At 39.7% G+C, this 26,661-nt stretch overlaps 1 protein-coding gene across 7 annotated transcripts in view; it reads left to right on the top strand.

Moving 5' to 3' along the window:
- The window catches only part of rims1a (regulating synaptic membrane exocytosis 1a), a 130,747-nt gene that overhangs the window by 97,226 nt on the left and 6,860 nt on the right, over nucleotides 1–26,661 (top strand). For 2 of the 7 annotated variants that reach the window (XM_078931700.1, XM_078931699.1), the window contains 10 exons: nucleotides 573–656; nucleotides 5,068–5,133; nucleotides 8,223–8,332; nucleotides 9,058–9,176; nucleotides 13,743–13,903; nucleotides 13,990–14,204; nucleotides 21,283–21,448; nucleotides 23,149–23,261; nucleotides 23,388–23,489; nucleotides 25,742–25,881. In XM_078931700.1, coding sequence (XP_078787826.1) covers nucleotides 573–656; nucleotides 5,068–5,133; nucleotides 8,223–8,332; nucleotides 9,058–9,176; nucleotides 13,743–13,903; nucleotides 13,990–14,204; nucleotides 21,283–21,448; nucleotides 23,149–23,261; nucleotides 23,388–23,489; nucleotides 25,742–25,881 — 1,276 coding nt within the window. Of the gene's footprint in view, nucleotides 1–572; nucleotides 657–4,778; nucleotides 4,836–5,067; nucleotides 5,134–8,222; nucleotides 8,333–9,057; nucleotides 9,177–13,742; nucleotides 13,904–13,989; nucleotides 14,205–16,102; nucleotides 16,136–21,282; nucleotides 21,449–23,148; nucleotides 23,262–23,387; nucleotides 23,490–25,741; nucleotides 25,882–26,661 lie in introns of all 7 variants that reach the window. The other 5 variants (XM_078931701.1, XM_023963227.2, XM_023963208.2 and 2 more) reach the window with 4 other exon arrangements.

The raw sequence follows: 26,661 nt of genomic DNA, 5'->3' as shown, positions 1-26,661 counted from the left end.
TTTTGGCTGAAGATGTCCCGGATCGATTGTAGGTCAGTGAATTGGATTGTTAAAAATGAAACAATCTTGACTCTTGAATCAGCAGCCACAAATTATGACATGAATCAAACTGTTGATAAAATGAATCGTTACACCCCTACTTCGATATGATATTTCTGTTTTAGTCTGCATTGACAAACTTGTGAATCACTGTCTCTTCATCCTGTCCATTCTGGCTATGAAATAATCATATTCACTGAACCAGAAGCCATGGGGTCTTTGGTCATTTCATTCATCGACTACTTTCTCTGGAAGTCTTTAAAATGGTCATGGATGATATTTTGTGGTGGCATAAAAACGTTACTTTTAAGGCAATAACACAGAAATGACAGTGAATGATACTTTTGATACCCTTCTCAAGGATAAAAACGACAAAAGAGCAACAGGAAGACCAGATTCCAGGCAAATAATAACTTTCCTGGAAATTGTACATAGATAAAATGCCATTACTGTGTTAAAACTACTTTATGACAGGTTAGTTCTGCTACCTGACTTTGTCCAATGGATGACATATTTTGTATGTGTACACATAGAAAATCTTTGTCCAAATCTCTGCCTCGAAGACGTCCAGCAAGTCCCAGGATTCTAATCCAACATGCTTCTCCTGAAGAAGACAGGTATCCATTTGAGGGTTCCTCCGCCATGCAATTGCTTCTTCCTGGAGCTTGACTTGTGCCTTAAAATCTGATGCCTTTATGACCCAAACTAAAACTTGCATAACTAAAGTATATCTAATAAAAAAAAAATTTCATTTATGCATCTTTTTCCACAATAGCTTTGTCATTTCCACTGAGCCAAGCAGAAATTTCAGAGAGGCATTCTATTCTCTATTTAAGAAAACTGTTGGGGCACCAAGATGAACAGTAACTAAAACAACACTAATTGGTTAACTACAATGAAAAATCCCAAAATGTACCATATTTTTTGTACATTTTCCATTATCTACATTCTTATACATATTATTTAACACAGTGTTTTTCAACCTTTATTGAGCCACGGCACACTTTAACCTTGACAAAAATCCCGCGGCACACCAGCATCCCAAAAAAAAAAAAAAAAGCAGAAACTCATAGTCTGTTTTGATCTACAGCCCCCCCCCCCCCCCCCCCCCCCCCCCCCCCCCCCCCGGCAATCTGACGTGCATTTTTGTGATAATTGTGGCAGAAAAAGCAGGAAGTTGCAGATGTTTTTCTAAAAGATGTAATAAAAGTTAAGTTACATACAAACTGTATGTTCGTTGTGTTTTCAAGACGCTGTCCCTTTAAGCCAATGCATCATGGGAGATGTAGTGTGAAAACTGCGAGAAAACGGCAGACTCGCGTCTCTGAGCTTCATGGTTTTGTTCACTTGTTCCACGGTCTGATACCGGATTCTGTGGAAAGCTACACCGCTAAATTCGAGCTTTAGCTGGTGTTTTTGTCGGAACTGACTGAGTTATGAGCTAAATTGGAACAAGGAAGTGAAGACTTTAACCACTTCTGATTGGTCAGACTGATGACATGTGATTAAGCCTTCAAGAATGATTGGTGGAGTCGTGGAGACAGTAAAAGCTGCGGGACTTTTCCTTACACAGTTATAGCTGCAGCTATTTCGCGTTACCGTCATTCTTATCAAAATGTCTTTAATAGAATCAAATAAACACAAAGAAAAAAGTATTTTATGATCGTTTATATTCCTAACTACTCAGTGTTTTATCAGGACCTGTTTGGATGAACAAAGAGCTGATTTCCCGGAGATGGGAAATGCTTTTAGATCAGTTAATGAGGGCAATTTTCCACGGCACACTTGACCATCTCCCACGGCACACTAGTGTGCCGCGGCACACTGGTTGAAAAACACTGGTTTAACACACTGTCACATTTAAAGGGGTTGAGTTAAAAGTCAATATGGCTACTGTTGTAATCACATCCCAGTTGTTCTGAGATAAACTGAACTGGACAGCTCAATGGAAATATTTGCCAATCTTTTTTTTTTTTCAAAGGAGACACTTTTTTAGGTGGCATGATTCTAAGATCGCCCTGGTACAGTTAGTTATATTGGCTCAGGCAAATGTCAAGCTCTAAGTGATATATGCATCAATCTCTGCTAATTTCTGGTATTTTTGTGAACAGCTGGTAGTGACTGCTTTGTACTCTTCAAGTCCTATTTTTCTAAATAAAGCATAGTGAGTGACTTTATCTTGTAGAAGGCAACAAGCGCTTTGCAGCATTCCCCTTTTAAATTGAGTTTTTAAGAAACCCGCTTTTGTGGGATATATAGCTGAACATAATATTGGGTTAAAAAAAATGTAGAATCTTGCTAAGTCTTCTTTGCCAGTGCCAAAAAGATTGATGTGCTGTTCCTCGTCTGCCCTTGTTTGGTAGAGAACATAAATGAAGGACACATGACAGATTGCATCTACCAATTTATTCATACAGGAGTCTCATTAGGTTATGTCAGAGTTAAGGACATCCTGCCCTGAGACTGTGAAATTATTGGTTTGAATCCACAGTTAGGTCACACAGAAGACTCTAAAAATGTGACCAAATGCCACCTTGCTTGCGATTCAGTGTCGAAACACCAAATGTTTCCCAAGCAATCATGACTGCAGCTGACCTTTCCCTGGAGGGAGGTTTAAAATGAGAAACAAATTCAGGTCTGTGACAACCAATGGGACTTCAACTTTTAAGATTCATGCAAAGCCATGTAATCCTGACTTTATACTGGTCCCATACTGGGAGATCCCATTCCATCTTTCTATTATTTTTTCAATAGAGAAAGAGCTTTGAGGAATGAACATAAGGACAATCCATCCAACTTCAGAACCCGCTGAATCCCTTTTGAGGCCATGAGGCTGCTTTAGCTAACCCAGCGACTGTTGGGCAGAGTTCACCCTGACTGGTCACCAATCTGTTTCAGGGCCAACATAAGGACTATTTAACAAAAAATACAAACTATAACAGTAATTGAAACTGCAACTGCCCATAGCATGTTAAAGGGGCTAGTTTGGGGGATACTTATGATTCAGCTACAACAGGCAAAATGCTCAATGGAAACCATCTGTTTCTCGTACAGTGTTCCCCGGCTTATTTGCATTTCAATATTAGCGGTTTCACGTATTCACAGATTTTTTTTCAGTCACGTGAGTCCTCCGGTTCATCACAAAAACTCAGACAACTCAAGATGCTTGAATGAGACTTTTGTTTCCGAGGTATGTGCTGCAGGAATTTCTGAGGAGGGGGGGCGGAGATGAAGAGCACACCAGCCCATTGACTTCCTTGCCAGCTGCTAAAGAATATTTAAAAGCGAGCAACAGCTGGTCCTACTGGTTCCTAAATTGCTACAACCAAAGTTTGTGCCCCTGCAAGGAGAAATGGCATCAGCGGACTCAGAAGTGGACGGAAAATATCCTGAAACATTGAGCGAAGATAATCGCGTAGAATAATTACCATCAGGAGGAATGTTAGAATTCTGGAAGAAACGGCGCTCAAAACACGCCAGACTGACGCGCCGTGCCTGATGCTCAAATCAAGCTGTAAGACCTCCTTAACTGATGAAGAATCTCCTGGTTATAAGGCACAGAGAGACAGAGTTACAATCCTAATGTGCATTGTAAAATACGCTACGGTACAGTAAATTGCTCAAGAAAAAAAAACTCTTTATGTTGAGCAATATTCCAGTGTTTGTTAATAAATGTTTTACAAAGCATCAGAAATGTTTAAGAAGTGTTTTTGATGAGTAAGGATCACTGACGGACATTCTTTGACCGCGGCAGGTGGTTCTTTGTGTTCGTGGATTCTGCCTATTCACGGGTGTCTCTGGTCTCTAACCCCTGCGAATACGGGGGGAAAAATACTGTACAACTACTTTTTGGCACTGACAAAGAGGTTTTAGCCAGTTTTTAATGGGCACAATAGATGCTTAACTCTGCTGCTTAAATCCCGCACATACATGATCAACAGAGTTTGATCCATTTAAAAAATACTTTTTCAAGTTATTTAAGATTTACTGCTACAGAAATTAACCATCGAACATACATTTCTTTAGCTTTTTTGCTATGTGTTTTTAATTAAATACAAAAGGCTAAACCCTTCTATATTTTTTATTTTGTTTATGATTTGAAATTATTGTTAACTGGAAATCTAGCTTTGTATGGCTATAATCAAATACAAGATAAAATCACCAGCTATTCTTACCACTTTAACCGGAGTGTAAATGTTAGGTTTAGCTGACAGTGAAAGCTGATTTTACACACAATTTAGAACTTGTCCTATTGAACCACACACAGAAAACAGACAAGTTCTATGTTGTTTGGCTCACATTGTGTTGGAGATAGATTGTAGACCGTGGGTCTTGGTGTGCGATTGGTCATTTGATGAGTAGTGGCCTTTTGCTGTGATTCTTTTTGCTGTAATTTTCGCTCTTTCCAATTCTTGTCTTTCCTTCGTGATTTTAGTGCAAGGTTTGTGTTGCTCTTGACTTAGAGTGATTTGTCCTGCCTTTGATGTGAAATCCTTCCTCACTGCTTTTGCTGCTTCCTGTTGTGCACTTTTGTTCTGGAAATCTGCAGCTTTTTGTATTTTCAGCTTCTCCTCCAACTTCTTTGGCAGGTCTTGCTTTTTCAAGGCTTTGAGCTCATTTAATGAAGTAAAACATGTTCTGTCCATGACTCAAGGGTGTGACTATGTTTTCATGTGTGTTCGTTCATGTGCGTGGTGGTGCACACATCATCCCTTTTGTCTTCATGTCCATGAATGGAGAATGTGGATGCTACCTCCTTCTCAAGAGACTTTATTTCACTTCAGTGCAAAGAAGAGGTACACACAAACACATATGTGGACACACACACTCATGCATACACAGGCAGTTACAAATGAAGCATGACTGTGTGTGATGTCTCCAATTCCCATCACTATCATACCACCCATCAGTGTGCTTCACCTTCCAGAACAAAATCCTTTTGAATTTAAATGATTTACCCACCATCACATCTACCCATCTTTTTATTCTGTTTTGTACTGTTTCCTTTACTCATCCACCATTCTCCAGGCAGCTGCGGACCCTGGAGACCCCTGAATGTCAGACTCTTGGCAGAAAGCTGTCTGACAGTGGCAGGTAAGGCATAGACTGGAGACTCTACAAGTGTCAAACATTTTCACTGACCAGTAGAGTCTGGAGTAACACGTTTACTTAGGGCTTCTTTGGTCTGTAGTGTGTACTTTTAGGGTAGTAGGGTTGTACTTGTTTTTTTTATCTTCTCGTTGCTCACTCTTTTCCCAGAAAACCCCACAAAAGGCAACCGGCATACTCATTTGGTGTAGGTTTCTATACCAGAAGCCTTCTCTATTGCCAACATTTGTGGTCTTAGATCCTTGACCTGCTACCTAAAGGCACTGGTTTCATAAGGGATATATATATAAACTCATACAGTCTAAATAAAAAGAAGACATTTTTAAGGTTTGTTCCTATATTTGATACAATGTGAGTGGCATCAGTGAGTGTTTTGTTTATGCATCTATCCACCAAAATGCTTGCACACCTTATTTCTGGCAGAGGCAAATACTGTGTAACTTCTCAAGATAACCCTATGTCTCACTTTAAGTGGGTATCAAACTGATCTATGCTTATTATTACACTTCACTGAACATCTTTGTTATCATATTTATTGTGCTTTCAGACCCCTGTAATTTATATTTTACAAATAAGATGCTAGCTTTGGAAATAACAACATTTTCTGTCATTATTAGAGAAATAAGGAGGATGTAATGCGAAGCATGCTCTCAATAAGCAGTGGGGATTCAGATGGTAACTCAGCCCCTCCCACACTTAAACCTCTTAGCAATATTACTATCCGTTATATGCTGTGAACCGCATGTATTTAGATTGTTTGAATAAGATTTTTCTTATATAAGTAATGACATAAATTTTGATCCCTATTTATGTTATTTATGGCACAAAAAGAGAAAATGGAATTATTAAGAGAATCTTATTACATGTGCAAAACCCTCAAAACTTTTTGTTTCAACAATGAAAAATCCAACATTATAATTGAGTACCTCACATTTGTAGGACAAAGACTAACTAAATATGTTTAGTTAAATATGTATTTGTTACTTTTGATATTATGTGGTCTAATAAATGTTGGCTCAGTCTGCCTTTAGTGTTGTTTTTCTGTATTTAATAGATAATCCTTTCCTAACTAAATATGTTTAAGTAGCATTTTTTGAAAAAATGCCTTTTTTCACACATACATGTTTTTTGTTTATGTGTGCTGTTTCTGTGGGGGGGGGGCACCGCCCAGCGGGGCTGTTTAGTGGTTTTCCAGTTGCAGACAGAATTTGCGCTCAGTGTAAATCCACACGATGTGACGTTTATCTCAGAGGATGTTCGATTGGCCGTTCTGTGTGTCAACCAAGTCATTTATTTCTGGGTGAGGAAGATGACTCGTAGACGGATTTCCTAAAAACCTATTTATTTCCTAGAAAAATATATATATACAAACACACATATACATATATGTATATATATATATATATATATATATATATATATATATATATATATATATATATATATATATATATATATATATATATATATATATATATATATATATATATATATATATATATATATATATTTGATTTGTCTGTGATGGCCCGCGATACCGACATGTCGATCAATCTAATATGCACCCCTGCTCTAAACTGTGGAGAACAAAGGAAAGAGACTGCTTTCGCTTCTGAGAACTTTTCTGTTGTCTATTAAATCTTTTTTGTCTCAATGTCTATTTGTGTGTTTGATCATATTTGTGTTGCCATGGAGTTGTTAGTGTACTCTCAAGTGTGAGCTGGTAAAATGAAAAATCTTTTGAAGACCCACTTAAAATTTTTAATTTGAGAAAATAGAAATATTTTTAGTTAATAAAAATAAAAGTTTTGTTTTTTCATGAACAACATTTTTAACCGTGTTATGTGAACAAGGATTTGTTTTGTTTTTTAAGTATTTGGCTTTTTTTTTCCTTCAAATTTACTTTCATTGTTACTAGAGTATTATGGGATTTTGCAGATTTATTCTTCAATTTTCTAGTTTAGTGTTGGTCCTTGTTATGAATGTTTTTTTGGAGATGCTGAGGTTTTATTGATGTTGGTTTTTCATTGTGTTTTGTGTTTAAATACTGAATAGCTGCTACACTTGCTGACATGAAATTTTATTTTAAATTCTCTGAACTCCATTTCTGTGTACCGACTAAAACAATGCTGCGCCTTTATTCTGGCACTTTTGCACTCTCCTTTTGATCAGTATGTAAAATAAGAATGTACAGCTTTTTTTAAGTTTTTTTTGTATCACAAGTTATTAGATTGCAATAAATTAGATAGAAAAGCTCAGATGGCCACTGCTTCTATACGTAAAAATTGTCTCTCTTTTTCCAGTGTGGAGTAAACATAAACCCACATAAGAAAGAGAAGAGAGAGAGAGTTCACCTGTGTAATTTATGTTTATTGTTCCAGCTGCTTTTAGCCTTTGAAGCTGCGTTCACACCGCCCCCTGCAACGCGCGTTCAAGCAAACACTTTCAATAAAAGGTCTATGTATACATGCATAAATGCACATTTCAGGCTTTCACGGTCAAAACTTTGACATTCACGCGTTGCAACACAAGTTTTTACGGCCATTTTTAGGCTCGACATACAAAACGTTCGTCCACTGAACTCGTGTTGCAAGTAAAACCAGTTGAACTGTGACCAATCAGGGCCTCGGATTTGGCGGGGATGTTTGGACGGCAGCCCTTTTGATTCAGAGAAGTGCCAACCATTTGAAAATTGATCTTAGGGAAGATATTAATAATTGCGGCCTGTGCCCGGCTGGAACCATACGGCTCCAAGTCTTTCATTTATTAGAATAGAGCTGTGAAAGAAAAAGTCTGTAGCAAGCCAGATTTACACTACTTTGGCATTTCACATCAAGCCTCTTCCACATGTAGGGTGCAGATATACACAAGTAAACAGTAGAAAAAGAAAGAGAAGTAGAAGCCCCTCCCTGCTTGTCAAGCATATGCTGTTAATGTCTGTAATCATCTCTTTTTGTTTCTTTTTACCCCGGTTATCGTTGCTTCTATCCACTCTTCTTGGTTCCCTCACACTTATTATTCCCTATCTGTTTGTTTTTGTCTGTCTGCTTTATTCTCATCCTGTATTGTGTTAGGGGTCACCTACAAGGCGGCACATCTCTTTCCACCTCAGTAACATCCTCGTCAGCTCGCAGAGTTCGCCAGCTCCCTCAGCTTCCACCTCAGAGCAGCACCGTAGAACAAGGTATCTTTAAGTTTACCTGCTTACATTATATTTAGTTTATCTGTTAATTTACTGTTGTGTATCCTTCCTTGTTAACATTTTTTTTTTTCGCATGTGGCCATTTCATGAAATGGAGAAAACACAAAACTGTTGAAATTAAAAGTACATACCTAAAGCCGTGTCACACTGCCACTATGTGCTTGTTGCACATACCGCACGGTGGAACATTGTTCAAACGTGACTATATGCCGGAAAAGTGATGAAAGTTGTTGTCTTTGTGAGTCAGTTACGCAATGTTAACATATGTGCTCTGTATACCCAATGTAAGAGATAAAAATTGATGGTACATGCGTAAAAAGTTTGCTTGACATACTTGGAACAGTTGTGGAAAGCCACAAATTTGCATATGCATCTTGAAAAACCAAGGGCAATTCTGTAAGATTTCTATAATAATACTGTATAAACTACGTAAAATATGCATAAACTGCGTAAGAATTAACCAACCAAAAATTTGGAACAGCTCAAAACGGAATAAACGTAAAGACCCGTTGGTCTAAGCCCTCGACAGATATCTGTGCACATCGACGAATGACGAACGAAAGAAACACTTATGAATGACGTAAAACATGCATGCATCACGAAAGACCAAAACGTCCTATGTGGAACATAGTGGCTGTGTGACATGTCCTTAAGGTTAAGGAGCTTCATGGGGAGGGTCCAATAACCTCCTGAATGTTTCTGTGCAGCCCTGGTAGCAGAGGAGCGCGTTCGTCAGCTCCAGATGAGGGTTCATTCTAACCGCGTGTCAGCTGCTGCCACCTCCAGCCAGCAGGACCTGGACCGAGCCCTCAAGAGCAAACGAGAGGTGGACCACCACTTCTTTTTGTTTTTGCTCCCGAGTCTCTAATTTGTCACTCATGGATCTATACTATACTCGTTCTTTTTTCCCAGCCCCAACTTCTATCAAACTGCTTGCCCCAAATGCCAATTTGATAAGTAATTTTTTTATGTTGTTTTAGTCTCACCTTTAAGAAATACAAAAGCATACAGAGATCCTCAAGATCAGCTCATCAAAAAATAAATTAAAAAATAAGAAATTAGCCTATAACTGCAGATTCAAATCAAAAGACATTAAAAGTTTGACAACCAAGGCAGTTCATTCGACCTGAACATACAGACTTTTAAGATTTGTGAGGAATTTTAAGGCTCCGAGTTTAAACCATGGAAAGACGAAAAAAACGAATCTCATGCATTTGTTTCAATACAGACATGCTGACGTGAAATATGGCAGCAACGTCTTTTTCCTCTAAAAAATAAGATTAACAGAAACTCAGTATCACCTTAAAGTTAAAACTTAATTTTAAGCAGGTTAATTTATCAGACTTGGAAAAAATGACTCCTATACCAAACATAGTAAATAGTAACTGTTAAAAAGTCATTTAATAGTTAAAAAATGCTTAATCATGCATTAAGTTGCTTCCGCACTTCGCAGAAGCAACTTAATGCTTCCACGGCGTGTGGTAAAAAGTGATAATGCATACTTCATAGACCGTTAACCAGCTTTTACCATGGTCAGTTACAAAAAAAATAAATATGTTACGGCCCCGACAGGCAAACCTGTCCCAGTCTAGGGGAAATCAAAAAGGGGACAAAACATATGAACGATGGACACCAAAATTTAGGAACACAGTTTATTAGATGGTAGAAATAACCTGTGTCCTGTAAAACATAATTACTGTGCTGGTCCCAACAAAAGACAAAACAAAGGGATTGGAGACCTTGGCCAAACAAAATAGTTCAGGGAGACAACTGACCCAGCCACGTTGACCGTCGGAGTCAGCAGCTCCCTGCTAAGGCTAAACCAGGGGCCTGTTTCAGAAAGGAGGTTAAGTGTAAACTCTGAGTGCATTAACCCTGAAATCAGGGAAACCCTGGGTTTTCCGTTTCAGAATGGGAGGTTTGTTAAACCAGAGAAAGCAGAGTAAGTCAAACCCCTTTCTGAAAGAGAGGTAACTTATACTCGGAGTCAGTGTCCATGGTTACTTATGCTGTGAACCTAACCTGGTCGGGAGCAGGTTTTATTCTCCAAACTCAAAGTTTCTGCCGGTCCCCTCCCCTTTTTAAAGACGAACGACGTATTTTTCACTTTAACCTTCATTGCCCACATTTCCGTCACACAGAGACGGTCTAAGTGACAAGAATGGCGTGTCCTTTTTTGGAGGACCCAATAGACGAGGAGGCTGCAATAATTCGTAGAGAATTATATTTACCTCGTACGAGGATTTTGAGAAGACTCGATTTCTTTTTCACTTTTAACTGCTGCCATGTTATTTAAATTCCTGCAGGATTGCATCTACGTGAAAATGAAATCAGGGACATTGAATTAGATTAATGTAACAATTACTTTTTGGAAACACAATTTTCTAGCACTGCTTATTTTCTTAATCCCGTATAAACCTATACCACTTGATCAATACAAGGGTAGTGTTGCAGTGTGTGTGCTGAGCGGGGTGCGATCCACGAGAGACAAGGGGAGGGGCGATTGCAGGTGCAGATGGGGGGGGGGGGGGGGGGGGGAGCAAGGAGCGGAGGTGTGTGCGTGGTATATATTGTGTGTTCGGAGGACGGAGCACTTAGTTAAATAAAGAGAAGGTGTCATTCCCAGAATAACTGTTTTGGAGTCATTCTTAATCCGGTCTGGAGGTTGAGGGTTTCCAACGGGAAGTGAACCCCGAAGGAGAATTCCCTTCGGCCCTGAAGGAAATCTCCCCTGCGCTTCTGACCACGGTCGGTCGGAAAGACGAGAGAAAAGAAAGGGGAAGTCTTCGCACAGCGAAAGGTTCAACAGTAGACAAAAGTTCACTTTTAAAAACACAATTGTATGTATTAATATTAAACTGACCAACGTTTGCAAGAGGGGAAGGTTAACAAAAAAGTCCTCTAAACATTACCGACGTTAAATGCATTTTCCCCCCCAGATTGGTTCTGTACACTATGCAGCATTTCCTGCAATTACACCAGGAATGACACTTCAAAAGTACACCTAAATATAGCCATTTTTTATTTCACACCTTACGCTATTTAAAAAGTTATTACAGTCAATATTTTCTAACAATGATTTAGATTTGCAAATGATTTGCAAACTTAGGCATTAACTTGAGCAGCTATGTTTTCCACGCTAACTGTCTCTGTTTTGCAGATGCAGCGGTGTTACTTTTCTTCTGGAATATGTGCTCATATTCACTGTAACTCTGCAGCAGCACGTCAAGTTCAGCTGGCGAAAAATATGCAGACCTCTTTTTTTCACGGTTGCCATGGTGACTCGTGATATCTGCGCTCCATTGATAATGGCTTCTTATAGTCGCGGTGCTCACGCTCACCTCCGAATCAGTCCACTCAGAGTTGATTGACCTAACTCCGATCAGCTTCTCTGAAACAGAAAACTCAGAGTTGTTAATCTCCCGATTGACCAACTCAGAGTTCAAGTTCAACCTCAGAGTTGGTCGAACCTCCTTTCTGAAACAGGCCCCAGCACAGCTCCAACACATAACACAAACACAACTGCTCCCCAGCCTCCTGCTCTGCTCTCTCTCTGCATGCCTCTGCTTTGGTTGTGGCCTCCAATGACTTAAATACCTGGCAGGTGCTGATCAAGATCATTGGCTTCACCTGCCAGGTGAGCAGAATGAAAGGGGATGCAGCAAAGCAGAAGCAGCAAGACATAACATAAATGTTAACCAGTTTTTAGTCCTTAATTCTTGTTTTTTTCTGATTTGGATCGCTTTTTTCACAAAAAGCGGATGTAGCATGTATGTCTTACATGAACTTTGCAAAGTTGGTTTTAATTCATTTGGGCTAGTTTGGTTCGACTCATGGAGGAATGTGAATGTTTAAAAACCACAGACAAGACTTGAGTTGCTAATGTGAATGTATTTACAATATACAGTGAATACAAAAAAAAAAAAAATCACAATATATACAACAAAGAAATATTTTTTGAGTCCAGAGGATGTTTTCTGTTTTTTTTTATGTCTTTATAGTTCTTAAGGCGTCTGTTAAGCCTTATGAAAGAGTTTTTATAGTTCTCTTTTGGGAACAAGAAAGAACGAAAAGAAAAGAAACACCCCAGCTGATTTGTTGGATGAGAAGGGGGTTAGTTCCTACCGCACTGGCAGTGAAGAGGGCAGAATCCAAATCAGGATCGGGCTCCTTTTTAGCTCGCCATCTGCAGAGGATTTATCCTCTTTGTTTTCTTCTGGGAGTGGTAAAACTCCCTGATAAACAATTCTGTCCAGTGCTCAGGTTGAGCATCCAATAGATTGGTCTGCAAGACGACCAGTCTTGCGACCTGGCCTGTTAAAACAGGGTCAATAAATAAATAATAATTTCCTTTGATCAAAATAAAGCATATTCCCACAACCTCCTTAATTAACATAATAAACAAATGCATATGCAATTCATAATCAGGAGGAAATTACAAAAATTATTTTAAGTGCATAATTGATAGTTGTACAACATTTCAAACTTCTATTTCAATGTAGATGATCATCAATTTCATTTCAACGAGTACTCACAATTCATATTTCAACATTATTTATCAAGCAGAAAAATTGTTCATTTTAACCACATCCAATTATAAAAAAAACAATTCATTTAAGTTGGCGCCCGCGCCAGCTGTCTCAATCATGGCTGCACTCACCAGTTCACTTTTTGCTCAACTGTGCAGACTTAAATCCCGGCTTCAGATAATGAATGCCGATCTGCAGCAGCGGTACACAGCCCAGCTCCCTCGTACTTGCAACCTGTCAGTGCTTTGACAGGTCTCCCAAGAACGAAAGCCACATCACTATAGAACTTATAGTCTCGCGGTATTTGCACAGTGCAAGGGAACCGGCAAATTTAAAGTGACAGTGCAGAAATTCACTAGGAGGATACAGCGCAGTATAATTTAAAGTGATAGCGCAAAATTTCATCGGGGTTACACGGACTATTTGTTACATGGTGCAGCGCCTTGTCATGGTAATGTGACAAGGCGCCGCACCACCGCTGCAGTCAAGATTCTGCGATATAAAGCGCTATATATATGCTGATCGTCCAGATGGGTTGAATAAATCATCAGTTCAGAGAGAAAGGTCACCTCTTACCACCTCTTGTCCAGATGATGAAGCTAAATTTAGTTTGAAAGAAGTTGACGCAGTGATACAGGAGATTAAACATATCTGACCGGTACTTCTTTTTGGGGCATACGGTTATCACTGCGCATGATCACTTTTTAATGTACACCCAGCAGCCAATCAGAATCAAGTATTCACCCGGACCATGGTATAACTAATGTTAATACATGGTCCCTTAACATATAGGGTTTACCAAAGTAACAAATATGTCCCAAAAATGCTCCTTGTTTTTATACCATCTGAATTTCTCTTCACAGCTTTACAAAGACCAGAGGAGAAGCAGTGAAAACGTTTCCCATAAGTCCTCAGACAGTGATGTCAGCGATGTGTCAGCCATCTCTCGAACCAGCAGTGCCTCTCGCATCAGTAGCACCAGCTACATATCCATCCAGTCAGAAAGACCCCAAGGCCGCTTCAGGTACACACACTCACCCCCTACCCTCCCCCAGCATGTCTTCTGCACAGCTAATGAACAAATAATGGACTGTCATATGTTTCCATCAGTCGAGCAGTGCGTGTACAGGGCCGCCACATGATGAAGAGCACCAGTGTGAGTGGTGAGATCTACGGTATGGAGCACGCCGACGGCAGCCAGTCTGACACGGCGCTCGGGAGCCTGGGAAGTGGGATCAAGAAGCGGCGCTCAAGCCTTAGCCAACGAGTTGTTGCCATCCTGCCATCGAGACGGAGTCGGAGTACCTCACAGCTTAGCCAGACAGGTGGGAGAAAAGGCAGCACTTAGAAAAGCAAGTGACAAACAAAGCTAAGACATGTCGTGATAACATTTAACTCTTTCACGTCAAAACTCTGAAACAATGTTCCCAATAACCGTAAAAACCTGAAAGGTGTCCCCTGCCTTTGCCCGAAAGTGGCTGGTTTAGGCTCCGGCAACCCCGTGACCCCGAAAGGGATAAAACAGATAAGAAGATGAAAATAACACCAACCAGAACCTATCCAATTGAAAGATCAAAGCTGCTAGATTAAGGGAAAGTACAGTACATTGAAAGGATCACCATCATTTCCAAAAAAATATCAATGACCATACATAGCCACAAAAATATGGTTGGATGACTTTGTGTATCCTAATTTCCTACAGGTTTAATGACCAGTAGACATTTCAATATACCATATGGCTTACCGGTGGGCTCAATTGATTGGGCTTCAAGTGGGGTTATCTGTACTTTAGGACAACTGGGCAAACTATATTACACCCAAATAGGACCCGCTATACCTAAATAATTTTATAGGTGGTACCCAGTTGAGGCCCATTATAATGTGGGTTCTAAGTGGGTTTGTCCAGGGTGTGTGCCGTATGTTTTGTTTCCCACTTACTAATAATTTTCAATGGAAATTGGCTTCAGGGCACCCAGGCTTCCTCCGATAGTAAAACAATATGGTTCATAGGTTGATTACTCTACATCATCCCTAGGTGTGATGGATGGATGGATGGATGGATGGATGGATGGATGGATGGATGGATGGATGGATGGATGGATGGATGGATGGATGGATGGATGGATGGATGGATGATCATTTAAGGAACTAGTACTACTGGAATTTTGTCACATTATTAGTAAATGAGGATAGGAGCTGACAGTGCATTTTTTGTCAGTAGTGTTAAAATATAACAGTAATTCTTCAGAGTGAGGACAAATTCTAACAAAAATACAAGATACTGTAGAAATACTTGGAAATTCAATTAAATTCAGTTTTATTTATATAGCCAAATATGTACAACAATAGTCATCTCAAAGGGTATCATACTGGTAATTGTATAACACCCATGAATCATAAAGAAGATAAAGTCACATAATTTAATAGCTGATTGCTAAACTAAACTAAACAGGCTAAGCTAAACTGGGCATCCTTGCCCTTAGACCCGCCTTCGAAAAGATTAATACTATCCTAAGCTGTTGGTCTTCCCCTCAATAGATATAAATCTTAGTGCAACATGGTTACATCTGATCGGTCCTAAAATCTTTCAGCTGCACAATTAGAAGTAAAGAAGCTGGTACCATATGGAACCCATAAACAAACCCACTTGGGGCCCATCAATTTAGCCCCCAGGTAAACCGTATGGGGCACATATTAAAATGTTCACTGGGGTGTACGGCTACTCCCACTCACAGCATATTCTGCAGGAGCAGGTTTGTAAGGATGACAATCCATTATCCAGATAGAAATCTACCAAAAAATGGAATCCAAATTTGAATCCAAGCGGTTCATTTTTTTCTAAAGTGGTAATCATAAAATGGTTTTCTTTTCCACTGCCTTCCATGCACAAGTGCTGTTTCTAAAACAACAGTTTTGACATAACAGTGTGTGGAATCATGTGCCCCTTAAACTTTTCTGCACTTTTATTGTCAAGGATGAAAAAAATACCTGTGTAGAGCTGTCTAATTTCACTGAACTGTAACTGAAAACAAAATATTTTGTTTAATTGGAAAATATATATTTTTATACAAAAACAATGTCAACCTCTGGGTTGATGTTGACAATATCTTTTGTTCTGCACAGCTGCTCAGAAAGTGTGATGGTTCCATTTTTGGAAAACCCTAAAAACTATAAGAAATGTCTTTGTTGTTTATTGGTTTTGCTCTTGTTTGTGTTATTTCAGAGGCAGCGAGTAAGGAGGTCGGCAGAAAGAAAGGTAAACCCAAAGGCAGGAAGTGAGAAACTAGAAGAGACTAAAATGGCAGATTTTGCACGAGAACAAATATTTACAAAAAAGCAACATAATTTTACTTTGGCAACTCAATGAAAATTTAGTTTATAGTTCTGTATCAAATAAACAGTACACTCGTTCCTTCAGATACAGAATTTTAGCTTCAAACACAGTAAGAAATGTGTGCTTGATACAGAACCATAAACCAAACTTTCTTTTTTTTTTAACTTTAGTCTATATTAAGCTTTTTTTCTTTGCAAGATAAACAAAGAAAGAAAAGAGCACTAAACTAAAGCAGGAATGATCACAACCTGTAGACCTTCATAAATTTTATGTTTTCCTTCTGAATCCTGTCCCTGGCACGCTTTTGCTCCCCCTTTTCACTATCAGTTCAAAGGCCAGTTCAGTTCTAGAAAAAGCCTGGTTTAGCCTGTAAGATTGATCTCTGTATTCTTCACATTTGGCGTTCTCATCAAGAACTGAAATAAAACCATTGACGAAACTTTCTTTGTACAAAAAGAAACCTCCATGCTTTTTAAAACCACTGAACTCTGCCTTTACAGCTTGATTTGATTTACAACCCTCTAATTTTGACCTTTGCATTCCTAAGAGACTTTCGAAGGCCTGAGTGGACCAACTGAAGCACCCTGTTTTTTAGTTCCAAATCTTCCGGTAGTGACCTCATCACCAAATATGTGAAATTTGACTTCTACACAAAGTCGATTATTGCTTGAAAACAGAAAATGTGCAAATATTCAACAACCTAATTTCCTGTGGTAAACCTTTAAAGTTGGTGGTGAGTTCCCTGTGTTTTTTTTGTTTTTGTTTTCCATGGGCTGACCTAGACAGAGATTGTCTCAGCCTCAGGTTATCAGGTTGTTACATTTTCTGATGATGGAGAAGGAATTTAATGTTGAGAAAATTATTGGTTCCAATCTCTTGATGAAAGATGATCTCACAATGGTCACTGAAACAATTTAAAAATTAAAAAGTAGTCATTTTTAAACAATTACAGTAAATCAGCAAAGTTAAGAACAAGGGTGACACGCAGAACTGCAGCAACTATAGAGGAATAAAGTTGATGAGCCACACAATGAAGCTGTGGGAAAGAGTAGTGGAAGCCAGGCTTAGGAAAGAGGTGGAGATTTGTGAGCAGCAGTATGGTTTCATGCCCCGTAAGAGCACCACTGATGCCATTTTTGCTTTGAGAATGTTGATGGAAAAGTACAGAGAAGGTCAGAAGGAGCTGCATTGTGTGTTCGTAGATTTAGAGAAGGCGTATGACAGGGTGCCGAGGGAGGAGCTGTGGTACTGTATGAGGTCGTCTGGAGTGGCAGAGAAGTATGTCAGAGTAGTTCAGGACATGTATGAGAGAAGTATGACGGTGGTGAGATGTGCTGTAGGTCAGACAGAGGAGTTCAAGGTGGAGGTGGGACTACACCAAGGATCAGCTTTGAGTCCTTTTTTGTTTGCTATGCTGATGGACAGGCTGACAGACGAGGTAAGACAGGAATCTCCCTGGACAATGATGTTTGCGGATGACATTGTAATCTGCAGTGAGAGTAGAGAGCAGGTGGAGGAACAGCTAGAGAGGTGGAGGTTTGCTCTGGAAAGAAGAGGCATGAAGGTCAGTCATAGTAAGACAGAATACATGTGTCTGAACGAGAGGGATCAAGGTAGAAGCGTTAGGTTACAGGGGGCTGAGGTGAAGAAGGTGCAGGAGTTTAAGTACTTGGGGTCAACAGTTCAGTGTGATGGGGAGTGTGGAAAAGAGGTGAAGAGGCGAGTGCAGGCAGGTTGGAGCGGTTGGAGGAAAGTGTCAGGAGTGTTGTGTGACAGAAGAGTGTCAGCAAGACTCAAAGGAAAGGTGTACAAGACAGTGGTGAGACCAGCTCTGCTCTATGGGTTAGAGACGGTAGCAGTGAGACAGAGACAAGAGGCTGAGATGGAGGTAGCGGAGATGAAGATGTTGAGGTTGTCCTTAGGAGTGACCAGGTTAGACAGGATAAGGAACGAGTACATCAGAGGGACGGCTCATGTTGCCTGTGTTAGCGACAAAGTCAGAGAAGCCAGACTGAGATGGTTTGGACATGTTCAGAGGAGGGACAGTGGATATATTGGTAGAAGGATGTTGGAGATGGAGCTGCCTGGCAGGAGGGCAAGAGGACGGCCAAAGAGGAGATACATGGATGTCTTGACAGAGGACATGAAGTTGGCTGATGTTAGGGTAGAAGATGTCCATGATAGAGTGAGGTGGAAAAGGATGATTCGCTGTGGCGACCCCTGATGGGAAAAGCCGAAAGAGAAAGAAGAAGACAGTAAATCAGCAAAGCGTTTGAACTGTTTGATCAAATCTTTATTAAATAAAAATATGGTGTTTCCACAAAGAACATTAATCTAGAGTGTGTCCTCTGATCAACATCATAGGTGACTTCAAACCTGGAATAAGTCAATCTACTTGTTTAGAGGTGACAGTAGTCTCTGTGCTGTTTGGTAAAGGCCGTGTCACACAGCAACAGTACATATTGTGCATATTGCATTGATAAAAATTAGTCAAATACGTGAAAAATGTGAAAAGTTGTGGTTTTTATGTGACATTTTCACAGAATGAACTACATAAAAACGACAGAAGAAGTACTAACAAAGCTTGCAAAGAACACGTAAAACATTGTAGAACATAATTGTGTGTGATTATTGCGCTATGTGCAAATCATTAGTGATTTGTGCGTCAAGTACGTCATTTGAACATGATATGTGCACTGTGTGCATGATATAAAAATTATACATCAGTGGTACATAACAGAAAGTCCATTAGACATACGTGGAACGGTGGTGGAAAGCCACTAATTTGCGTATGCATCTCACAAAAACCGCGCACAATTGTGTAAAATGTATATAATAATTGAATATAAACTACCTAAAATATGCATAAACTGCTTTATTCCCATCTGACCAAAAATTTTGAACATATCAAAACGGACAGATTCCAGATATCTGTAATGTAAAAAGTAAAAAATGTAAAAAGTGGCTGTGTGACACGGCTTTTACGTTGGGTTCTTCACTGAACATAGACCTCAGAAAGAAAAGGAGTTTTCTCAAAAAAAAAAAGGGGTTGAAGAATCCAAAATACAGAGGCGAGGAGGCAGGTGGTTCCAAACACAAAAGGGTTTTAAAACTCAAACGAAAAGCGCTGCTGACCAGGGTAAACAAACCAAGCCAAACCAAACCAAACCAAAGGGTGACCAGGAACACAAGGAAATCAGACGGTCACGTGAATGACAGTATAGACCAGCACAAAAGGAAAGCAGAAACAAGACTTAAATACACACAGAACTGACAAACCACAGGTGAAAACTATCAGGAGAGATTGGGACCAGGGAAGTAAAACTCAAATCTAATACATAAAGGAAACCTTCAAAATAAAAACATAAAATAGAAAACAGAAGTCAAATCATGACAGAACAAAAACAGAAGCAAAAACTAAGGCACATGAAATGAATAGATAATAACTGAGCTGCAGGTTTAATGTCAAACCTATGAGAGCATCTCCAAGCAGTTTGATGTTCTTGTGACTACATAGCTTATTCAGAGAATCAAGGTCCAGAGGACTAAAGATAACCTCCCTGGATCTGGCCTTTGCCAGGTGAGAACAGCTGAAAAAATGATGAAACGACCTCCAAAAACAATAAAGGGCAACTCAAAGGTCAAGGTTCATTAGTGTCAGATTGCACCATCAGGAGATCTTTGGGTCAAAGCAGACTTCATGGAGACAACCAAAGAGGACACCACTGCTGGAAGTAAATCATAAATAAACAGACTGGAATTTGTCATTATGTTAAGATGCCACAAAACTTCTGGGAAAACATCCTTTGAAAAAATGAGACTTAACTGAAACTTTTTGTCAACATCAGCTCTATGTTTACAGACACATGAAACATTAGGGAAAGAAGACCGTCTCTGCCATGTTCTGGTGTGGCAGTGGTGGTACAGCCTCACATTGCTTCTGGTGGTCATAGGTTGGCGCCAGCGTAAGACAATAGAGCTGCTATCAGTGTGTGAATGGGACTGGGACTGGAAAGCACTTTGGGCCTTCTAAGAAGGTACAGAAGTGTTATACAAGTCAACAATGTTTTTTTAAACCATTTTACCAGTTCTATGAAACATGGAAAGAGGGTCGGCTGTGTTCTGGAGCTACCTGCTTCATCTGACACATGATTTACTGAATCTTTGCCTCAAGACCATTAAGTCCTGGAGCCAAACGAGCTGTTTAGTGTCAGAAAGCTCATTCTCATTCAGAGGTCATGGGTTTTTTAACAAGGTAGTGACTGAAACAAAAGCAGAATCACCAAACATTGGACTGTTGTGTAGTGTCCATTTATGAACCATGCTCTAAATCATATTATATCTTTTGAAGGAGCTAAAGGAGGCTTCCTTTAAACCTAAGACCCTTATTGGAGCCAATAAAACTTCAAACTTTATGTCTCAAGTTTAAAGACTTTGTGCATAAACAGCCCATATTGTTCAGATTGGGGCACATAGATATTAAATGTTTTAATTACTATAGAGCGTATAGGCGCCATCTTCACAAATGATCACCATTTTACTCGTGGCTAACAGGATTTTTCTAAAAGAGGGGATCCTAAGGTACATCCAAATGTGGTGCTTGTACCACGAAATGCATGGTTTGTATAAAACATAAACACAACTGGCTCCGCTACTTGAAAAAATCTGTTCAAAAGGTTTTTTTCAGCACCGTCACTTAATAGCTCAGAAATCGCATGATTTAATGGATTTTTCTCTAAAGGTTCATCAACCTTATTATTTCATTCAATGTTTTTTTTTTAAAAATTATCCATTAAATTACTTTTATAAAGACTTTTCTCATTTTCATCGGTGGGTTTTCAGTAAATCTTTATTAAATTGATATTTATTGTCAGTTTGAAGTGTTTTCAGTGACCATTGTGGGCTTTTTTTATCTACAACAGAGAGGGAAACCAACAATGTTTTCCAAATCTGCATCTTGATTCTATCCCAGCACAGATTTCGGCAATTACTGGGGCCTGATAACTGGTGCGTTCCTTTTGGCGTTTGCATTTGGTTTTCTAAACGCTCGTTGTCTGTGTTTGCAACAGAGGCGTCAGCAGGTAAGAAGGCTAGTAAGACCGGCAGCAGCAGCATCCAAAGGAGCGTGGAGACGGGTATGGCGGTGGAGTATCCGCGAGGAGGATCAGCCATGAACAGGCAGGCCAGCAGGGAGTCCACTGACGGCAGCATGAACAGCTACAGCTCTGAGGGGAAGTACGTATCCTTAGAGGCCTAAGATCAGTCATACCCAAAGACCTCTGACACTGAAATACTAACGCTTCATGAGTCAGAGAGAACATGAATTAACACTTGGTCTTTCTAGAATGACAGTCATTTTCAGACATTAGTTGTATATAATTTGGATTATAATGAAAAGATTTTAGATTATAGGGCAGAATTGGTGAAAACACACCAGGACACTAAAAGAAAACTGGAATAACTGAGTTATTAGTTAGTTTAAATTCATGAAATACTTATCCTCTCAGGTCTTGGTTTTAAAATTAAACTATTAGACCATAAAAAACAAAAAAGAAAATGGAGGAGGAGAAAGATCAGGAAAATGTAACAAAGTGGTGAAACATGAAACCCCCTGTGTCAAAGTCAATTTGACTTCTACAGTCATTTGAGGTATAACACTCAGATCTCTTTTGCATTCTGAAATTTTAATAATAAAACAATTAAAATATATAAAAACGCCCCTCTCACCCTTCTATGGGTGGTTTCTCACCCAAGCTCGGGTCCTCTGCCACAGGGCTGAAATGTTTTGGGGTCTTTTTATGAAAAGTGAAGGAATTCCTTTGCTTGTTTGAAGTAAGTAAGTTTGTATCTATAAATCCAAGATTATGAACTTGTTAGGCATGTTAGCCACTTTGAGGATAAAAAATATGTATTGATTCATTTTAACCTTTAGTATAGGCAGATTTTTAAAAATCCAAATCCATTGCTGTTATAGGAAATTTAAAAAGAAAAGTAACAAAGTGCTGTCAAGTATAACTCACCTGAAAGTGTGAAATTTGTTCTTCCCTGAGGGCGTGACGAACAGAAACTCTGAAAGTGTTTAGTGATTTAATTCTCTAGCAAAACCTTTGATGCTATAAGTGCCAGCCATGGAGAAAGAGATATCCCTTTTGATACCCAGGAATGTCTTAAGCTTGAAATTAGTCCCACAGAACAAGGCAGACACTATCCCCATCATTCACTTTATCAAACTATTTCAAACAGAAACAAGTACCGGTATTAGGCTTCTTCTCTTGATTTGAATAGAGAAAATGTGGGCTCTGACTAAATTTCTGTGAAGATCAGGTTTTAGAAAAAGGAGTGCTTAATTATTAAAGATTCAGAGCTCATAGAGGCATGGATCACATGCGGTTTCTGAGCAGAGGACACAGAAATATTGCCTTTCTGGTCAGTAAGAAGAGACTGGAGTAATAACACAGGGAGAACATTATGTTTATCTGCTGGATGAAACTGTTCATGGGCTGGGGGGGGGGGGGGGGGGGTTGCTAGCGTGTTTCTGCCATTAACAGTTTTGTGGGAAATGACGAAGTGGTGCAAATCTCGTGAATCTCGCTCCAGGCCTTTTCTTTCACATCTCCATTTGGATATATGAAAGACTTGGTGTCGTGTAATTCCGGCCGGGCACAAACCGCAATTATTAATGTCTCCTTCATGATTCATTTTTATTATCATCCTCCACATGTTACTGCCAAATTAATGACTGGTCAATGTTTGAGCTAAAAACCGACTTAAAACGTACTAAGCTACACATGAACATGACAGCTTTGAACTGTAGAGGCTATAGAGCACATTTTCCTCCTCTCAAACTCCTGGTAGTAATATTCTCCCATGCAGTATACTTAGGAAAAAACATGATTACAGTGAAAAACAATGGTTCATTGTATTTTGTGTGTCAGTTTGATCTTCTCAGGGATGCGTTTGGGGGCTGACAGTCAGTTCAGTGACTTCCTGGATGGGTTAGGACCAGGTCAACTTGTTGGTCGACAAACATTGGCAACACCGGCCATGGGTGAGTCATTGTAGACTCCACATGTTTCCTCTACAACACCATTTTTTGCCTTAGAATAATTTTTACTCCTTTCTTTTGCCCAAATGCATTTATTTGACAATTTTGTAAATAACCATTCCTCTGCAGGTGATGTTCAGATTGGGTTGATGGATAAAAAGGGCCAGCTGGAGGTCGAGGTGATCAGGGCCCGAGGCCTTACCCCTAAATCAGGCTCCAAATCTCTTCCAGGTACAACATACTATCTTCACACAACTGTTGCACAATAAAATGGATGCAAAGCATTTTAGTGTAAGGTAATAAATGGATAGATCAATGATTAGAGGATTGAGAGAATCCAAATAAGCAGTGCTGAATGGTTCAAGTGGGTTTGAATACAACCACCACATGGTTGTCTTCAGGTGATGAGATTGTGTTAGGGTGGTTGATACGTGGTCCTGGTCTCAAAATGTCAGCTACATTATTCATGAGGCTTCTTGGCTCCAAGTTTGTGCAAGCTGGAAAACAATAGCCGCGGTTTCATGCGCAAAATATCTTGATCGGATCAATGGTCGGATTAAAATTCAACCGTGCACATGGGATCAGAAAAACGTTTTACGATTGGAATCAACGTTCACACTTTCGGTTGGAATAAATCATTTGGGCATGTGCAGTAGTGTTGAAAATACCGGAAGAGGAAATGAGTCCTGTTGTAAACAAACCTTGCTGCCATATACATTTATGCAGCAGCTCGGTAATATACGAGATGATCTTCTAAATGTGCTTTTATTAATGTTATGAATATTATGAAGCACCTGTTCGCTCATCATTTTATTTTTAATCTGTGTGGTCAGTGCTTTTTGTGTGGAAGAACGGAGCTGGAAGAAGCCAGGGTTAGGAGAAGGCTAACACGGTCTAACAACATTAGCCTTGTTTGATGAACATAAAATCCATGCGTGAAATGCTGCAATCTGCATCTTGGCTGCACGTAAATATGTGGGAATAACATCAGCCTTTATTTTGTTGGGACACGACTGGAAACACAAATCCACGTGATTGTTTGAACGGTTTCTAAGGACTGAGCGGCATTACTGCTTTGAAAAGCTCACACACCGCCCCAAAGCCGCTGTGTGAGCTGGAAGTCCGAGCTCTGCTCAGACACATGGTTCTCCTGAGTCCGGCAGCCGCTAACCCAGAGCGGTGGGACGGATCGCAGTTCGTGTTCTCCCACACATAACAAAACAACAAAATAAACACATAACAAAGCACCCTCCGCTCCCCTCAAACACAAGTTATAAACCCGACTGCTCTGCTCAGAGATACAGTTCGCTCGGTCCACCAACACCCGAGCCTTTCCGAGGCAGGATCCGCAGAGGAACGGTCGGTCCTGTTTGAGCTCCAAAGCTTTCTCTGGAGCGAAACACCGTCTATGCATGACGTTAAACCAGAGCAGTAGTGACACGATCGGAATGAACTGTTTACATGAACCACGATCGGATAAACAATCGGCATAACCCACTTTCTCGATCGTAAAGAAATTTTGATCCGAAGGAGTCTGATCGGGGCAGACTATTCCGAATGGCGTGTTTACATGACGCATTTTTCTTCCGATCAGGTGTTCCTTCCGATTACTTTTGTCCATGTAAACGCAGCTAATTTAAGGTTTTTGTTTGGGGTCAATAACTGTGGTTTTGGGGGGCAGGGGGAGACATTTAATGGCTGTCAGGTTGGCACTCCTGACACTTTAGAGACATAAACCCGTGATCCAGCAAACACACATGGGCCCGCGTAAAAACTGTTGGACCTACTGTCGCTTTCTGTTGGGTCATTATTTAGTACACTGTTATGTCCAAATGTTACACTCAGCATCTTTTGAAAGACTGACATAACAAACTTTTATCCCCACATCCCCTATGCTATGTCTTAATCACAACTGCCTCTAGAGGTGGACTCTTGCTAACTGTGGATGAAAAATGGGCAAACTTGTACAGGACAATTTTAAGATCGTAGACACCTTGATAAGCCCGTAGAGCAAAAATGTCCATCCCCTTTTTTTCTACAGACAATCAGAGTATAGTTTGTGTGGGCATCCTATGGCTGTCCTACAGGCACTTAGGCATTACTTGAAAATCCTGTGTGCATGGTCAGTACAAGAAAACATGGCTGCAGACATAAATAACCAAATGTCCTCGACTGGAACCAGAATTCCCCCCATATATCTAGAAAAAAAACTTTATTTTCACTGGTGACTCTAACAGTTACAGTTTTACCATTCAAAGCTTCAATATAAGCTTTTTTTTTTCAATTCACTTTTGGGTTTCGGATTCAGTTAGGGTTAAGATAAGTTGTATACCTTCCGCTTCCGGCAGATGATGTCAGGCAGCATTTTGTCCCCAGCCAGGTCCCTCTTGGTCAGTAAGGAGTCAATACGCCCACCTTACAAACTGGTCTTAGATGGTGTCTTTCATGTGTGTTCTCTCCTCCTTCTAACCCCCTCCTACCAGCTCCCTACGTCAAGGTGTACCTGCTGGATAATGGAACATGTAAAGCCAAAAAGAAAACCAAGATTGCACGCAAGACCCTGGAGCCACTCTACCAGCAGCACCTCCTCTTTGATGAAAGTCCCCAGGGCAAGGTGCTCCAGGTACTGACCCTCAGTATGAAATTTACTTCATGATAATCATTTTTATTGCAGTGATTAGAGTGAAGTTCCAAACAGTAGTAGATGCATGGATTATGGAAAAAGTCAGGTTAATCACTGAGTCCAACAGCAGAGGCAGCTGTAGATATTTACCCAGCACCTTTAATCTCGTCTTGAATTATTATTTTCTTGGTTTCATCTTGATCCTATTTTTAGGTTTTAGTTAGTGTGTCTGCAAAATATATTGTTTTTAATGAAAGGGTTCAATTATTTCTACAGCAGCATCTGATTTTAACCTTTATGTAAAATAAATATATAAAGGTGTAATTGCGATTCAGTTATTAGTTTTTATGAAGAGGCTTCAAAGAATCTTAACATTTTAATAACAGTAATTTTAAAAATAGTTATATTAAATGTTATCTAGGACGAGCTCATTTTGAATAAAGCACATGGATTAACACCCTAGTTTGATAATCATATCCAGAATACCCATATATGGTATAAAATAGGTCAGATATGTAAATTGTATTCAGAATATTTCATCACCTTATTTGCAAGACCAGTGACCTTTAGAAAAGTAGAGCTATTTACTTAGGCTATAATCTTTGGAATGTTTCCCCTTTTGTTGGGGAAAATATGTTTATGTCAACATATTAAAGAATCAGTCTTTAGAGATGAGGTGGCTTGAGTTGGCCTCTAGATGTCACTGTGCAGTGCGTGCTTCAATTTATTCATATGGAGTTAATTCAGTCTCAATAATCAGAAATGCACACAACCTGTTTT

This window comes from Oryzias latipes, chromosome 15, assembly GCF_053564925.1.
Source record: "Oryzias latipes strain Hd-rR chromosome 15, Olatipes_Hd-rR_3.1".
Classification (NCBI taxonomy): Eukaryota; Metazoa; Chordata; class Actinopteri; order Beloniformes; family Adrianichthyidae; genus Oryzias; species Oryzias latipes.
The sequence above is the reverse complement of the archived record's forward strand: the minus strand, read 5'-3'. Positions and strand labels throughout refer to the sequence as shown.